The sequence below is a fragment of the Tenrec ecaudatus genome, chromosome 18 (assembly GCF_050624435.1).
Source record: "Tenrec ecaudatus isolate mTenEca1 chromosome 18, mTenEca1.hap1, whole genome shotgun sequence".
In the NCBI taxonomy this organism is placed as follows: Eukaryota; Metazoa; Chordata; class Mammalia; order Afrosoricida; family Tenrecidae; genus Tenrec; species Tenrec ecaudatus.
The window spans coordinates 19,885,252-19,903,001 of NC_134547.1; the positions used below are offsets into that span (position 1 = coordinate 19,885,252).

The window sequence follows — 17,750 nt, forward strand, 5'->3', positions numbered from 1 at the left end:
GGCTTGAATCCTAAACCAGTACAGAACTTGTTTTTTAGCTGTAAGTTGGGGAAAGGGTGGGGTCTTTTGGGGGGGAGGAGGAACCTTCTGTTTCTGCCATCGATCGGGCCACGATTCTCAGTCTTCCCCTACTCCCCGCCCCCCCCGCACCCGCAAACCACACACACACTTTTTTTCCGGGCTGAAAAGAGGTCGTGGTCCCTTTAAGGCCCGCCCCTCCCTCCCCCAAAACTTCCCAGTGTCTGCTCCCTTTTCGATCCGGGACGGCCGGCCGGGCTCGCCGCCGAGCTGGTAGGGGCTGGGGGCGTCGGGTCGGGGAGGGGCGCGGGGGGGCGTTGAGGCGGGGGGGCCCCCCGCCGTCGTCGCCGGGGCGCAGGGGTGGGGGCAGGGCGGGGCGCGGCCGGCAGGTCGCCCGCCGAGGCCGGGGGTGAACGGGCGGCCGGGCACCCCGAGCTCCGGGGACGGTTCCGCCGAGTCCCGCCTGCGCGCGCCGCCGCGAGGGGCGTCCGGGCGCGGGGAGGGGCCCCTCTCCCCTCCCCCTCCCCCACCGCATTCCTCTGACGTCGGGACCTCGCGACCCCGCCCTCAAGTGGGAGCAGCGCCGCCTTCCTCCCGGCCCTAGGATCACGTGTCGGAGACCTCGGGTCGTCCCCCGCTTCCCCCCGCCGCCTGCGCTCACCTCCTCCTTTTCGGGTGCTCCCCAGAGGGACTCTCAAACCTCCCTGAGCTGACGGCGCCACCCAGCCTTGTGCCGCTCGCCCCGCTTTCAGATTTACTTCCCAATTGCAAGCATTGAGGGCTCCAATTTCAGGAACCCCGTTTCCACCGGCGTGGGCAGGCTCGGGACATTTTGGGGGCTGTTTGTCCCCACTTCCCTCCCGGGACTCACCAGTCTTTCCAAAGGCTGTGTTGCTGTGCCCCTCTCTCCCCATCCCCTGCCAGCAGAGACGTCTTCTCCCCACCCTCTCCATTGGGGTCCAGTGAACGAGGGAGAGCAGAATTTGCCGCCAAGTCCCACATGGAGGGAGGCCTGGCCAGGACACTTGGCTGCCCACGAGGATCCCCCCCCCCCCTTGTGCGACATTGGCACTGTCCCGCGGCATGTTAGGGGGAGGCCCCAAGGAAGCTCCCTCACAAAACCTGACTGCCATCAAGCCCGTGCTGACTCCTAGCGAGCCGACAGGACAGGGTAGAACTGCCCCGGTGGGTTTCCCAGACGCGAACTTTCCACGGACAAGAAATGCCCATCTTTCTAAAGGGCAGCGGCTGGCGCTTTCAAAGGGCTGACCTTGCACTTAGCAGCCCAACGTGTAACCATTGCCACCGGGACTTTCATATTCAGGGAGCACGTGGACTGTCACATGGAGCCCTAGATCAGGGTGACCGTGGAGGAAGCTTTGCAAGGGGGGGGGGGCTGTGTACTGAGGCCTAACTGGCTGGTGGGTTAGTGGATAGAGGCACCAAGTCGGAGCAAAGACCGACACGTGCACAAAAGACCTCGCCTGCAAACGGAAAAGGTTACTGGGGCTGAAGTGAACGGCTCAGGGTCCGAGAACTCGAGACGACTCAAATTTGGGCTCGAAAAACTCCTCGGGCATTGTGAAGGTTAGGCGTGGGGAGGAACTGGGTACGGTGGTGGTGGGGGACAGAACGACCCTGGGAGCTGCCCCTGCGTCGTCGTCGTCCAGTGTCCCAGCGCTAGGCACTCAGGCATTGCAGCCGTCGGGACAGTTGCGACCCCGAAAGCATATTCGCGCGTGCATCCTCGGCCGGTAGCCTTTCCTAGACTGCGCCAAAGACGGTTGCTCCCCTTCGCCAACCAATCAGAAACCGTCGTTGGTGCGACCGTTTGAGAGCGGCTACGTGCCACTCTCTTCTGACCAATGGGGTGTAAGAGGCAGGAGATGGGCACCCGTTTGGACCACCTGAGTGAAGCCAAGGGGGAGGGCGCATTCTCGGTCTCGCCGCGGAACGGGCTCCGGGAAGTCGTGGGCGGGCTCGGGGTGAAGAACTCTCATTTGATGGGGTTAGGCAGTGAACCAATGGGAGCGAGAAGGAGGCGGAGCTTTCTGCTGAGTGGGTGGGGACAGACGCTATCCTCGGCTGTTCCTGGGGCGGTTAGGCCGAAGGGCTTTAGTGCCAGAAATTCGACCTATCAGATTCGAGTTTATTTTAAGGCGGAGAGTTCACGGAAATGACTGGCAGGAAGCACTGTCCTATAAGGAGTGTCCAAGACAAGCGTGGGCGGGCCTTACCGCCGAACGGTGTGGGTGGCATCCAATAGGCGTCCGAGGCGTGAGGAGGCCTCCCCTCCCCCCCGCGGCGGGACCAGTGGCTCCCCCTATCGGGTGGGGGCGGTGGGTGACGGGCGTGTCCCTCCCCCAATGAGAGGCGGGGGGAGGCGGGTTCTGAGCCGCCATGTCGCGGAGGCTGCTGCCCCGGGCGGAGAAGCGGCGGCGGCGTCTGGAGCAGAGGCAGCAACCGGACGAGCAGCGGCGGCGGGCGGGAGCGATGGTGAAGATGGCGGCGGCGGGCGGCGGAGGCGGCGGTGGCCGCTACTACGGCGGCGGCAGTGAGGGCGGCCGGGCGCCGAAGCGGCTCAAGACTGACAACGCCGGCGACCAGCACGGAGGCGGAGGAGCCGGGGCGGCGGGCGGCGGCGGAGGGGTGAGACCAGGATCCTAAGCGCCGGGGGTGGCTGAGAAAGAAGGGGAGATCGCGTACCTTAGGGGCGATTTAATTTTTTTTTTTGCGTGTATATGTATATGTATGTGTGTGTGTTGGGGGGTGTCTTTTGCGCACGCGCTCGGGCCCTCGCGCCGTTGCCTGGTGGGGGAGGGGCGGGCGTTGGGCAAACGGCGGGGTTTGTGCGAGGACAGGCGCTTGCGCGTGCGCGTAACCGTGGGGGGGCGCGCGCGGGAGGCTGGCCGGAAGCGGCTGCGCGCTGCGGGTGGCTCACTGCGCAGGCGCAGTCGGCTAGAGGTTGGAGAGGGCGGGAGGCGGGGGTGCCCGACACGCGGTCGGCCTTTTTTTTTTCTTCCCCTCCTTCCTCGGCCATTATTTTCGCTGGCCCTTGTGCGCAGGCGCAATTCTTCCACCGAGCCTCGTGGGCGGTTGAGGGGGGGAGGGCGCCTCGTGAGTCGGGAACGGGTGGGCGGTGGCCTCGCCTGCTCCTGGGCCGAGAGAAGTCTATTAATCTATTGTTAGAGCGTGTCCCGATGAACGCTTTGGGGACGTGTTCTCGCACTGGAGCCCACTGTTCCCATTGCGATGGCCTTCCAAACCTAGACGGGCAAGGGGAACGTTGTTCCAGGGGAGCTGGGTTGATTCAGGCCTTGGGAGCCATCCCCCTTTGGCTTAGGGTTTTCCGGAGTTCGGGGATGCCTTCACCCCCTTGAAGCCAGCCCCACATAACCTGGGAGGCGTAAAGGGATCGATGAACCAAGATGGGTTGGTGTGGGGGCTAGAGAACTCTGGGCCGTTTTCTTGGGCCTCTTGAAAGACCATTGATTTGTTCATTCTAGGCGGGAAGTCCACTTCCTGCCTCAATAAAAGTATTTTTTTTTAAAAGACGAGCTGAATAAAAGCTTACTGTTGCATGTCCAGGAAAAAAAAGAAAAAGGCCCTCACATTCTGCTAATTCCAGGGCTTGCCACGTTTTTGTCGTGAGCTCTCAGCTTTTCAATCTGCTTCAGACCTTGATAACGTTTTTCAGGATCCTTGTTTTGAAGGAAACCTTTCTTTTCGCCCAGAGCCCCATTGGTAGGAGAGGAGTGGAGAGAGGAGAGAAACTTAGTTGGGGGGGAGAGGAAGGTCATGATAGGGCACGGATTAGAACTCAGGGCCACAGAACTCCCAAGCTGCTCAACCCCAGGGTGTGCCTCCTGGGATTTGTGGCCAGCTCTCCTGAAATAGAACCCAAATCGGCTGCTGTTCCACATGCTTCACTGACAGGCTGAGCCTGGTGCTCAGGAGAGGTGGCACAGGGAACTGCCTGCTAAGTCCCAGGAGGTTTTCTGTGGGTGGAAAGATTCTATTGTGGAGAAAGGCGCTGTCAGGGCTCTCTGTGGCTCACGGTTCAGCGTCTGTCCCATCCTGTTTCTCTTGAGTCTGGCCTCCTTGAGGTAGACAATATTTCTCAAAGTAGATCTTGCTACCAATTAGCTTCTGGGAGCCCATGCTGGTTTCCTCTGCCTGTACATGGAGGCGGGGCATGGTGGGAAATAGTAATGCTTGGCCAGGTGGCCGTGGTAGCAGCTTGCTCAGCCAGGGCAAGGGCAAGGGAGCCGGGCAGCTGCCAAAGGAAGCCCTGCTGGTCCCTTCATGCTAGTGGGCTCCGTCACGTCCTTGATGGAGGACTAGAAAGAAGACTTGGGTCTGACTGGTCTTGCATTTTACCTTTCTCAGAAGCCTCAGCAGCAGTGGGCAAGAGGTCAAGACCTCAGGCCTTCAACTCTGCTGGCCCAGAATCCTTTGGTGGTGATTGACTTGAAATACCACTCTGGGTCAGCCCTAGGTGCCCTACCTCCATAACACCCAATTGTCTCATCTGACTACTGGGTCTCCACCGGCCCAGAGATCAGAAAATGAAGTGTCCTTTCTCTTTCCTCTAAGGAGAATTACGATGACCCACATAAAACGCCAGCCTCCCCAGTTGTCCACATCAGGGGCTTGATCGATGGCGTGGTGGAAGCCGACCTTGTGGAGGCCCTCCAGGAGTTTGGACCCATCAGGTACTGGCCTAAGCAGCTGGGGGTTGCTCTCTAGGGAAGTCAGCTGTGATGGAAGCACATGATGTTGCTGTCCTGGTGCTGGGGTCCCTCTACCTTGGCCAGGTGATCACAAGTTTGTTTCTTTTCACCTCTGCTGGTACTCAGCAGGCATTGGCTAGTATTTAGCAGGGGCCAAGTGTTGGGAACATAGTAGCAAAGGAGACTGCCCTGGGGTCTGTGGGGGACACATAGTGGTCACTTAAGTGTTCAGAAAGCTTCCCACAGAGGCGGCAGGCAGAAACTGCCTTTTCAGCTTGGTATTTCATGTAGGGTGGGGGAGGGGTGTTCAGGGGCCCCCAAGAAGTTAGTGCTTACCAGTGTTCCCCAAAGTGGGCAATAGCCACCCCCTTCTTTGAGCCACTGGGGTAGTCGGGGAAGGGGCTGCAAAAGCGGACACATTATCCTGGGTCGTGGACTTAAATACATATATTTCCATTGCCAGGTGGAGGTTTGGGTGTTTGGTTTCTGGAAAGGTGGTGGGCAGCCCGCCAGGTTTGGGCTCCTCTGGTATGCACGTTGTTGGCCTTTGTCAATACTTGTCCCCCTTGGTTGACCCCTGTGTTCTTTGGCAGCTATGTGGTGGTGATGCCCAAAAAGAGGCAGGCACTTGTAGAGTTCGAGGATGTGTTGGGGGCTTGCAACGCTGTGAACTACGCAGCCGACAACCAAATCTACATTGCTGGTCATCCAGCTTTTGTCAACTATTCGACCAGCCAGAAGATCTCCCGCCCCGGGGACTCAGATGACTCGCGCAGCGTCAACAGCGTGCTCCTCTTCACGATCCTGAATCCCATCTACTCCATCACCACGGTACGTGGACTGCCAAGGCCCTGCCTCCATCCTGCCCTCTCCCCACCCAGGCCTGGCGTCTTACCTCTCCGTTTTCTTCCAGGATGTTCTGTACACGATCTGTAACCCTTGTGGCCCTGTCCAGAGAATTGTTATTTTCCGGAAGAATGGAGTCCAGGCCATGGTGGAATATCCTTTGCTGAAAAGAAGTCGTGGGTGTTCAGAGCAGGGAGGGTGCTGGTGACAACTGGCCAGTGTGTGGCTACTAGACGCACTCACAGCCTGCGGGTCACTCGGGAGGGGCAGTTAGAGACCTTGAAGTGTAAGGCAGAGGAGCAGGCAGGGTGCCGTGAGATAGAGGGGCGGAGGGAAACAACGGGCTCCTGGAGTATCTCCTAGGAGTTGGTGCCCTGTGCCCTTGAGGACAGGAGCAGCCAGTATTTCTGGTTCAAGGAAGGAGACCTCTGAGGACCAGGGCACTGACACAGTGGGGAAGAGGGTTGTGAACATGGGGAGGTGCCGTTCGGGCACTCTGGTCAGGGTAGGCTGGAGTTGGCTCGGTACAGGAGATCATCTGGTGGCTAGCAGCCCTGGGGGCATGGAGTGGCTTAGAAGTTGGGCTGTCACCCACAAGCAAGGTCGGCACGTTGAGCCCACCAGCACCTCAGAGAAAGGTGACGCTTTCTGCTGCAGTGAAGCGGTGTGTAGCACACGGTAGTTCTCTGTCCTTCCGATTGCTGTGAGTCAGAATCTACTTACTGACAGTGGGCTTTTTTTTTTTAATCATTTATCTTCTGACAAGCACCAGTGGGGAGGAGGAGTTGGGTTTAAAAACAGTTGGGTGACTTGGAAGAGCTGGTCATGAGGATTGTTAACCGTCCAGCCGAAGGGTCCAGTCTAGGGGCAGTGGGGGGTTATGCTCCTCAAATCATCATCAGACATGTGTCCGGGTGGTGGTGTCTGCATCTGTCTTTCCTCGGCTCTCCTGACTCCCCTGTCCGAGCTCTCTCGCCAGGCTTCCTTAATTTGGTTCACATTTGACTCGGTGCAGAGTGCTCAGCGCGCCAAGGCCTCTCTCAATGGGGCTGACATCTACTCTGGCTGCTGCACTCTGAAGATCGAGTATGCCAAGGTAGGTGTGGGCAAGGACCTGCTCTAGTGGGCCCCCACAGGTGTTGGGATGGCACGGCTGGTCTCACGGGTTGTCTTATTGCTCTCTGCAGCCTACACGCTTGAATGTGTTCAAGAATGACCAGGATACTTGGGATTACACAAACCCCAACCTCAGTGGACAAGGTAATCCCAGCGGCCACTCTGCTTTGAACACACCGCTGTGCCTTCCCTCGACTGGCGCACTCCACAGGCCTGGGCGCAGGGTGGTTAGGCCGTGCTGATGGGCTCCGGGGGGGCACAGGCCTCGCAAGGTACACCTCAGTTGGGGAGAGGGTGGGGTGGCCTCAGTAGGTCTTGGCTGCTGCTTGAGGGTTTTAAGTGTAGCTGAGGGGAGCAGCGTTCAGTCCAGTGTAGAGGGCTGACCTCCCTGAGACCAGGGGCGCGGCTTGTACATCAGCAGCAGTTCTCAAGGAACCTGGGGGAGGAGGGTCACGGCCACTCATTCTCGCTCACCCGGGTCCCCTTGCTCTTCACTGTTGATTGTGGGACTAAGGGTTTGGGGTGAGTCCCTGGATGGAATGGAAGCAGGGAGAACAAACCTCCCATTTGCAAAGGGGAGGACTGGGCAGCCCCACAGAGCGGCCCAATGGACAACCCCTTCTGAGTCTCAAGCCTGGCTTGCCTTTGCTTGGAGGGTGGGAGGGTTGCCTTTGCCCAGCATCAGCCTTCCCTCAGTAGACCATCCGCCTGGCTCAGAGGTGGTCTGATGGGTCCGACCAGGCCACGGGCTGAGACAGAAGGCTGGCAATGATCTCGGAGGCCCGAGGCCCAGGTTCCTGGGCAGAGGTGGGCTAAATTCTCCCCAGGACCCAACTGGTACAAGGGGCCCTGCAGGCTCGGCTGCCCCTTCCAGAGCTCAGAGGCAAAGGGCTGTGATGGAATGTACCAGAGCGGGCAGTGCCATTACACGGCTGCTAGCAAACACGGCAGCCAACCATTTCTTCTCCAAGGAACATTACGTAGAAGATGCGCAGACCGGCAGGGGCTAGAGACAGGGGCCCGGCTGTCTTTTGGTTTTCATACCTCGGCTCTGGCTGCCCCAAGGCTGGGAGCCCCAAATGGGGCAGCTGGGGGGAACCTGGAGTGAGGGCGGTGCTTCGCCACCCCTCAGGAACCATTACTGCAGCGGCTCCGCCTCTGCACATGCTCACCAACAACACACAGGGTAGAAAAGCACTAGCTCTTCCTGGAGAACAGAACACGCAGCCTCCACCACGTCCCCAGAAACAGCTGCAGACTTGAGCTCACTACATCGAGAACACCACACCGCGCTCCAAGCAACCGCACCAAGCACAGAGGCAGAGGCAGACAGAGACAAAGAAAGAGACCACCATGGCATCAGACACTGCTCTTACTAGTCGAACCCGAGAAGGCACACAGAAGTAGGAAACACAGGACAGCTCTCCCAGCCAGCGGCGCTCTGCGGAGAACGTTCCATAGACCGGAGTAGCTTCCATGGGCCTCCAAGACAATAGGATCCTCTCTCCATTCCTCGCCATATGGGTGTTTTGTGGTTTTTGTTCTTGTGGTTTTTGATTTTGTGTTTTTGTTTTGTTTTAAGTCCTTTGATTTTGGGGAGGGCCTTTTTGTTTTGTTTCCTGTTTCGATGGTTTTTATTTCTTCAGCAGTCACCGGCTGCCAACATAAACTGCACCAACTGGAACTCAGAAACAAACCAAAAAAAAAAAAACAACCAACATCAAAAACAGACTCAAACCAGACAGCCAAACAGCTCAGAGGCACACCGGTACCTGCTGGCGGGTCACCGGGCACGCCCCCAAGGCCCAAAGCGTGGGCATAGTGGGGCCACTGGCACACCCCTCCCCAGGAGACACGCACACGGAGCGCCACACAGCCAGAAGCACCGCACCACCGCACTGAGCACATACTATGAGGAGCTGACACCACGGAGGGACACTACCCACTGCATACACCTTCATGTTCCACTCTGGTATCTTCTGAGGACAGAACATCTGTGAGCCTGTTGGGATTTAATTCAAAGCATTGACTTTAAATAAGAAAAACGAGTCTTAAAAAAAAAAAAGAAATGTAGCGGATGTGTGCCGTAACTTGTATTTATGACTGTAAAACCATGTGATGCAGGGCCGCAGTGTATGTTTGATGGGACGCCATCTTTCAGAACTGTGCTAACTCACTGTTGAAGCGTCCAATGGTAAGAGAAAATACAGATTTGTTTTATTTTTTGTGACAAATGGACATTGTACCCTTGTACTTCTGCTGTAAGTAGCCCTTTTCATCTTTTGTACTGATTGGTTAAAAAACGACCTTGGCTGGGGTGGCAGGCAAGGGCGGTGGTCGCAGAGGCGCCTCTCGCTGGCCTTGGCATCCGCCAGCCCTGGGGTTGAAAGCTCATCCTGGCTCGGCCACCAACTGTTCCGTTTCCTGATTGGTCCTCTGTGGCTGGAGGATGAAATGGCACCTACCTCATAGGGTTGTTGTGAGGAATCAAACCAGCTGTCTGTCTGTTTTTCTCTGTGAAGCGCATGGCACTGGGTCTGCCACTTGTGCGCTCGGTAGGGGTGGCCGCAGTCCGGAGCTGCGGCCGAGGCTGGGTGGTGGGGCTGCGCCATTGTCTGGGTTGGAGAACGTCAATGCCTTGGACCTAATTGCTTACTTGAATTGACTTGTGATGTTGCCCTGCTTGCCTCCTGCAGCCCCCTCATCTTGAGGTTGGGTCTGGGTGGGAAGGGGCTTGGTTGGGGTTGGGATGGAAAAAAGTTGCAGTGAGCGGGCGGGCCCTAGAGGGCCTAGAGCCTTGGGAGCCCAGTTTTATCTTTGTGCCTCCCCTGGCGTATATGCTTAACTTCCTCCCTTCCTTGGCACTTGTCTTAGAAAGCTGCCCTTGGCCCCTGGCACACAGCAGACTCTGCTCAACAGCTGCGAGGTCCCCAGTGGGCCTGTGCACTGGGCCTCCTCCTGGGGCGGATGCAGATGAGAGCCCAGGGCCTAGCCTTTCCTTCATTGTGGGAGGAAGCACCGCCCCCTAGGGTAGTGGCATGGGTGAGAAAATGGGCTCCTGCCTGCAGGTCTGGGCTTCAGGCTCTGCCCAGGTGGGGAGGAGGGGAGATCCCAGCCCCAGCAGCCCCTGTAAGGAGGAAGGCTGCACAGCCAGGCCCAGGGGCTGAGGGATTTTGAGACGAGGCTCGAGCTAGCAGGGAGAGCCTATCTCCTTTATGTCTTGGCATTGACTCTGCTTTCTGCCCACAGGTGACCCTGGCAGCAACCCTAACAAACGCCAGAGACAGCCCCCCCTTCTGGGAGATCACCCCGCAGAATATGGTGAGGGCAGGGGGTTCCCCGCCGTGGACTCCCGTGGCTCATGTGCCCCTGCCCGTCGCCCGCCACGAAAATTCTCACCCGTCCCCCCTCTCTTTCCTTCCCACCCCCCAGGAGGGCCCCACGGTGGGTATCACAGCCATTATCATGATGAGGGCTACGGGCCTCCCCCGCCTCACTACGAAGGGAGACGCATGGGCCCACCAGTGGGGGGTCACCGTCGGGGCCCCAGCCGTTATGGCCCTCAGTATGGGCATCCCCCACCCCCTCCCCCACCACCCGAATATGGCCCCCACGCCGACAGCCCTGTGCTCATGGTCTATGGCTTGGACCAGTCTAAGATGAACTGTGATCGAGTCTTCAACGTCTTCTGCTTGTACGGCAATGTGGAGAAGGTGAGCTGTTGCTGTAGATCAGGAGGTTACTTGCTGTTCACTCAGACTGCCTGTTGCAGGCGGGTCCTGTTGGGTGCTTGGGGTTCTCAAGTTTCTGACAAGACAGGATCACCAAAAAATATTCCTCCTCCTCCTCAATTACCAATGACCTCGTTATTCAACCCTGCTTACACTGAACAGTGTTTGCCTGGATCTCCCCACCTCTTGGGTGGGCACTCTAGGACGCGTGTAGCAGCAAACGTAGTGATCTGGCCGGGCTGCTCTCAGGCGGGGGGGGGGGGGGGGTCTACATGGCTAGCTCGTGTTTCTTAATGGCTTGGCAGTCTGTCATCGTCCATTTTACAGGCTGATTTGATGACACTCCATCTCAAGTGGGGCGTGGGTGTTCTCATACTGGGAAACCTTACTGTAAGCCAAGGGAAGATTCACCCCTTGAAAATCAAATCCAGATGAAAGGATTTCCTGCAGAACGATTGGGGTTGCAGCCCCCACTTGGCCTGTTCAGGGCAGTTGCTCACGTATCCTAACTTTCTCAGCCGTCCGCCAGGTGGCACTGTTAGTAGTAACTCAAGGACCTGTTTCCTAATAACCCATGATGAGACAGATGGGGAAATGGAGGCCTGCCTAGGGATGAAATCACTCACTCAGGTTAATAGAACCTCGATGGGGGAAACACTGCGTGTTCTGCGCGCGCGTGTTTTCCTGGCTTGACAGCTGTTTGCTGGTGGGCCTCCTTGTAAATGGTCACTCGTGGCTCCCACCTGGCCTTGATTGGGCTCCTGCCTTCCCAAGGGCCCTGGTGTTCACAGGTGGAGAAACTGCTTACAGCAGGAGCTGGCACCTTTGTAACAGGGTGGGTGGCATGGCTCCTGGAGGCCAGGCAGGCAGGGGCTGACCGGCTTTGCTCCCCTCTCCCTCCAGGTGAAATTCATGAAAAGCAAGCCGGGGGCTGCCATGGTAGAAATGGCTGATGGCTATGCTGTAGACCGGGCCATCACCCACCTCAACAACAACTTCATGTTCGGGCAGAAACTGAATGTCTGGTAGGTGCCCCCTCCTCCCGGGCTGGGGGCTGAGAGGCCTGCGAAGCAAAGAGGAGAGGTGGAGGCGGGTGTTCCTCCTGAGAAATGGCAGACAGTTGGTCGGCTTTGCCTCTCCTGTTGACACAGGCCGTGGGGCCAGCCACAGCTCCCCACAGCTCCGGGGTACACCTTCTGGGTCTTGACAAAGGACTTCCTCTTGTTCTCCTGCCAGTGTCTCCAAGCAACCAGCCATCATGCCCGGTCAGTCATACGGGCTAGAAGACGGGTCCTGCAGTTACAAAGACTTCAACGGCTCCAGGAACAATCGCTTCTCCACCCCAGAGCAGGCAGCCAAGAATCGCATCCAGCACCCCAGCAACGTGCTGCATTTCTTCAACGCCCCCCTGGAGGTGACCGAGGAGAACTTCTTCGAGGTGGGTGTCATGAAGGGTCTCATCACAACTAGGAACGGTTTAGCTTTTCAACTCCCCTTGTTCTGCATGGTCCCGCGGTGGGTGCTAGGGACAGATTCGATCCAGTCAGCCCAATGGTGCTAGGTGCCTGTCACCAGGGAGACCCACCAGTTTTGCTGCTTTGACTGGCTTCTCAAGCGCATCTGCTGGGACATAATCCTTGTGACCAAACACACACACAGACACCGTGCCTTGTCAGTACACCCAGTGCCGGGGAGGCAGTCACTGGTGTTGGGAGTTTGCTCCATTCTGTAAACTGGCTCGAGGTGAGGGGGTAGGAGGCGGGTTTGGGTGTGAAAGTCTGGGCAGGGGTAAGGCTTGTTTCTGAGTTGGGTCTGTTCGCGTGCCTTGGCAGATCTGTGACGAGCTGGGAGTGAAGAGGCCCTCCTCCGTGAAGGTGTTTTCAGGCAAAAGTGAGTCCTCCCACCCCTGCCTTTCTCCCTGAAGCCCTCCTGGTCAGCTGCTTGCTCTTCTCAGCCTGACCCTTGTCTCTCTGATTCCTGCTCAGGTGAACGCAGCTCCTCTGGGCTGCTGGAGTGGGAGTCCAAGAGCGATGCCCTGGAGACACTGGGCTTCCTGAACCATTACCAGATGAAAAACCCAAGTGAGTATCTGTGGGGGCTGTTCTTCGCTCCCCTGCGGCCCAGTTGTTGACTGGCTTCAGGCTAAAGCTTGCCACTGGGACGGCCTCAGACAGTGTCCCACAGGTGCTGACACACGCAGGTCGGCCAGACCTGGTCCCCAGGGGAGCAGCCTCACTGTTTGTTGCCATCCAGCTGCCAGCTTGGGAGGTGTTCCTGCTTGCCCTCTGGGGAGCTGCCATTCTCTTGAGCAGCTAAAGCTGCCAGTAAAACTTAGCCTCAGTCTAAGGCTGGCTCAGGCACCACATGCTAGTCTGTGTTACGTGGGTGGGCTGAGAGTCCCCAGGGGGGTGCCCCCGTGGGGGTGGGGCAAAGAGTGGGAAAAGAGCATTGGGCTGGGTTTTTGAGTCTTGCCCTGCAGTCAAACTGCAAACCATGGGGACGGTGTCACCCGGGAACCTGTCGTGGGGAGCCTGGGTCCGAGGGCGCAGCTGACCTGGTCTTGTCTCTGCTCTACAGATGGGCCCTACCCATACACCCTGAAGTTGTGTTTCTCCACTGCTCAGCACGCCTCCTAATCGATGCCCAGGAAGAGTTCTGTCTGAGCAGGATAACGTTGTTTTATTTTGCGGTTTCTTTGGTTTTGTTTTTTTCCTTTTGCAAATGTTCTTGTATTCCTTTTTTAATACTAGGTTTAGAGAGGCTTAACCATAACAGCAACGGTGGATGTCTAGAGGGGGCGGGGGAGGGGGATGGATTCTCCCAAGATTAACCTTCACTTTTTGGAAATGACTGTACATGTGATTTTTTTCCCCTCGTTCATACATTTGTGCTGCCCATGTACTCTTGGCACATTTCAATAAAATTGTTTGGAAAATACACTTACTGGTGACTGCCCAGGTGTGTGTGTCTCTCTCTCAGTCTTCTGAAGAGGTACAGGCTGAGCCATGTGGGTCAGGACTGCAGACTGGGGGTGATGAACAGCTTTTTGGAAACTGGAGGAAAATTGAAGCCCAGTGGCCTTCCTCCTGGCTCTACTCCAGCAGCTTGCTCCCTTCAGCTCCGTTTCTGATGTCTAGCCACCCTGTTGGGGTCGGCCTGCCCCTGTGGACTTCCAGCAAGTAATGGGGGGGGAGTAGTGAAGCGCATCTTTGCTCCTGGGAAGCAGCCGGTGCTTTCAAACCAGTGACTTTGTAGTTTGCAGCTGAAGGCACAACCACTGTGCCTCCAGGGCTCCCCCTAGCAATTGTGGAGAGTCATGTAAAAGTGAGTGGGGTAGAATGCTTTTGTTTCATAAAAGGGTGCAGGTAGGAGGTGGGGAGAATTCATTCTGCAGGGAAGATGCTTTGGTAAGGTTTAAATGAAACTTGTGAAAGGTAACCAGAGATGCCGCCTGCTGTATTTCTACACCATTGTCACTTCACTACCCTTCCAAGTGCACTGCATTGCATGGGTGAGCCACAAGGGGGTGTCAGAGGAGCCATAAGGTGCCTGTGGTGTGAGATGAGCTATAAGGTGTGTGTGGTGTGATGAGCTATAAGGTACCACTGGAACGGAGGGCGTGCCCCAGGCTGCAGTTGTGTGGAAGGAGGTGGTGCAGGCGGAATCCTGCTTGGAGAACCTTGGTTCGTACTGGAGGGAGGAGACCGGCAGGCTGGAGGACCTCCCATGCAGGCACCAGAAGAACACCTTGGGAGCGCACCGTGATTCACAAAGGTGACGACCAGGTGAAGTGACATGGCATCAGGTGGTTTTGCCAGAGGGTTGGGTTCCAGACAATGGGGACAAGGAGAAACGGGCTCTTTGGGAGTTATTTTAGCCCATCCTGTGCCCCACCTGGCACCCAGTTTCCTTAGCAATGTTCCCAGTCTGTTTACACTGTACGGACAGCGGTCCGCACACCTACATATACACACTGAGCTGACTAACAACGTGATTGTAGAACTGAGCCCGAGGGTTTTCAAAGTGGCAGTTTAGTCAAAGGAGTCCTGTGTTAGTGCCCCTCTGGGTGGTCAGCTGAACAGCGGTCGACACCGGTTCTCTCACCATAGGACAGTGTGTGGATCCTCTTGACACTAAGCCTCTTTTCCTAAAGAGTGGCTGGGTGGGTTTGAACTGCCAACCTTGCAGTTAGCAGCCAAGCACTTAACCAGTGTGACCTGGGCTCCTCATTGCAGCCATGGAAAACCCTGTAACACTAACCAGTCATACAGAATGTTCAGGAAGATCTACCAAGAGCCTTCAGGTAAACGAACGGGCCCAGAGGGGACCTTACAGACCAGGATGGCAAGACTTGGTCTTTCGTACGTGGAATATGTTATCAGGGGAGACCAGTCCCTGGAGGAGGACATCATGCTTTGTAGAGGGACAGGGCCTCGACCAAAGGAACTGAGAGCGTGGCTGCAGCCATGCGCACAAGCATAAGCGCAATGGTGAGGACAGGACCAGGCAGTGTTTCCTTCTGCTCTGCAGAGGTCTGCTGGGGTGGGGGGGAGGGGTGTGGAGGCTTCCAAACAGGCAGTTTGCCATCACTCGCTGGAGAAAGGCTACCTTCCTGCCCCAGTATACCCTACCCTCATGGATGGGGGTGGGGGGTTTGCTCTAAGATTGATGTGGTGACTGTACCAGTCTCCTCGATATGCCCGAGTGATTGAACGTGAATTGTGTGTCAGGGAAACTGCTGGCGGTGGGGAAAAAGAGAAAACCCACAGGGGCTGTGCTACGCTGCCCTACAGGGTGCTGTGAGTCAGAATCTGCTCGACGGCAGTGAGTTCGGTTTGGGCTTGTTGGACATCACTAGGCCTGGTCTTGCTGCCTTTGAGAGCCATGACGCACTTGATGGTCACACTTTCCATAGGAGATGAGAACGCTGTAAGGCTCAAGGGATGCATGCTACCCAAGGTTGGATACTGTGGCTCTGAATTGAAGCACACTTTTTATAGAGAGTAGTACCACACATAAGCCTACTTAAAAGAGTTTATTACGACAATCGAGACACATGTGTTGGGGGCGGCATGGAGTGGAGACCCAAGGACCATCTGTAGAGACTGGACAACCCCTCACAGAGGGGCCACAGGGAACAGATGAGCCAGTCAGGGTGCAGAATAGCACCGATGAAACACACAACTTTCTCTAGTTCTTTGGTGCTTCCTTCACCTCACTAACATGACCTCAGTTCTACCTTACAAATCGGATTAGACCAGAGCAAGCACACTGCTACAGATAAGAGCCCGGAACACGGGGAATCCAGGAGAGATAATCTCCCCAGGGCCAACAAGGAGCGTAAAGATACCAGGAGGATTAGGAGAGGGTTGGGGGAGAAAGGACGAATCCATCACAAGCATAAATCTAGAACCCCCTCCAAGTGGGACGAATAGTAGAAAAGTGGGTGAGGGGTGATGGAGGACGATGTAAAACATGGGAAAAATAATCTATAGCTTATCAAGGGTTTGTGAGGGAGGGCAGGTGGGGGAAGAAATGTGGAGCTGGTATCAGGCCCAAGTGGGAAGAGAATGCTTTGAAAATGATGATGGCCGCATATGTGCAAATGTGCCTGACACACCAGAGGAATGTATGGGTTGTGATAAGAGATGTAAGAGCCCCCAATAAAAGCATTTTTTAAAAAAGAAAAGACGTGTTATAGGTGATTCTTGGAAAGCAGAAACGTCAAAAGGTTTGTGGAATCACTCCATGTGCTCTTGAAGCCCCCGTCGTAGACTCCTGGCCCTGCATGCTTTGTACACAAGAGAACCCCATGTATTGTGTGTGGGAAGCTGTCGCATCTCATTTCTCCCATCAAGAGTTCTGAACTCTAATATCACTTTGTGGGACGGCAGCAGACATACTTGGTCAGGCGTTGCCGGAATGGGAGTTACCTGGTCCTTAACTGTCCTCCCTCCAGTCCAGCTGCCCAGACACACACCTCTATTGACTCTGCCTGCGCAAACATTTTTCGCAACTCTCCTTTCTAAACAGTTGGACACTCTGTGTCTTCCAGGGCAGTTGTATCTGTTTAACAAATAGAAGAATGTCCACTCTGGAGCCTTATCAATCGGGCGTGGGCTCTGCTGAAACAGAAACCCCCTGGCCCGCCGCCTTCCCGTGGAAGCAGGTTGTTGGCATTCTGGGCACAGAGTGCAACCATGACCCGTCTGCATGTGATTCCCGTCGTCCGAAAGTTCCCAGTGCTGGATGGTCACTTTTGTTCAGTTCATTTTAAAAATATCATTTTATTAGGGGCTAATACAACTCTTATCATAATCCATATACACATCAATTGTACATTCATTGCCCTCATCCTCAAAACATTTGCTCTCCACCTAAGCCCCTGGCATCAGCTCCTCATTTTCCCCCTCCCTCCCCACTTCCCCGTCCCACGTGAATCCTTGATAATTTTTTTCTTTTTTTTATTAATAATTTTTTTATTGGGGCTCATACAACTCTTATCACAATCCATACATACATCCATTGAGCAAAGCACCCTTATACATTCGTTGCCCTCATCATTCTCAAAATTCGCCTTCCACTTGGGTTCCTGGAATCAGCTCGGTTTCCTTTTTTTTCCCCTCCCTCCCCGCTCCCCCCTTCTCCCTGCACCCTTAATAGTTTATAAATAATTATTTCATCTTATCTTACACTCCCCGGCGTCTCCCCTCACCCACCTTCCCATTGCCCATCTCCCAGAGAGGAGGTTACACATAGATCCCCAAGATCGTTTCTCCCTTTCTAGAACCCTTGATAATTTAGAAATTATTTGGTCATATCTTGCCCTGTCCAACGCTCCCTTCACCCACTTTTCTGTTGTCCGTCCCCCAGGGAGAAAGTCACATGCAGATCCTTTTAATGGGCTCCTTCTTTCCAACCCACCCTCCCTCAACCCTCCCAGTATCTCCACTCACACCAATGGTCCTGAAGGGTTCCCTGTGTTTCCAGTTCCCGTCTACACGTAGAACTGCGATCATCATGGGGGGGGGGGGGGAAGCACTGAGGAACTAGAGGAAAACTATGATTCATCATGGCTACACCGCACCCTGACTGGCTCGTAGTCTCGCCGAAATTTTATTTTTCAGTACTAATATTTTTACTATTTTTGTTAATGATCTCGATTTCATATCTTTAAAAAATCACTTTATTGGGGGCTCCTACACCTCTTATCCCAATCAATCCATCCATCCATTCACCCACCGTGTCCAGCACATCTGTAGGTGCACTGCCGGATGGTCACTGAGGCAACGCCCGCCTGAGGACG

The 17,750-nt window shown here is 55.8% G+C and overlaps 1 protein-coding gene across 4 annotated transcripts; it reads left to right on the forward strand.

Moving 5' to 3' along the window:
• Window positions 1-183: 183 nt before the first annotated feature.
• On the forward strand, window positions 184-13,387 carry HNRNPL (heterogeneous nuclear ribonucleoprotein L). 4 transcript variants are annotated; one of them, XM_075538033.1, is made up of 13 exons: window positions 2,404-2,667; window positions 4,615-4,733; window positions 5,345-5,582; window positions 5,665-5,750; window positions 6,597-6,693; window positions 6,785-6,857; window positions 9,963-10,034; window positions 10,146-10,426; window positions 11,348-11,469; window positions 11,681-11,882; window positions 12,277-12,334; window positions 12,430-12,525; window positions 13,022-13,387. In XM_075538033.1, the coding sequence occupies exons 1-13, from the start codon at window positions 2,419-2,421 to the stop codon at window positions 13,078-13,080; spliced, it is 1,752 nt and encodes a 583-aa protein (XP_075394148.1). In that variant the 5' UTR covers window positions 2,404-2,418; the 3' UTR covers window positions 13,081-13,387. The 4 variants fall into 4 exon arrangements, with proteins under 4 accessions (XP_075394149.1, XP_075394148.1, XP_075394146.1 ...); XM_075538034.1 differs by lacking the exon at window positions 2,404-2,667 and adding an exon at window positions 184-291 and having other exon boundaries at window positions 9,963-10,426; XM_075538031.1 differs by having other exon boundaries at window positions 9,963-10,426.
• The last annotated feature ends 4,363 nt before the right edge of the window (window positions 13,388-17,750 follow it).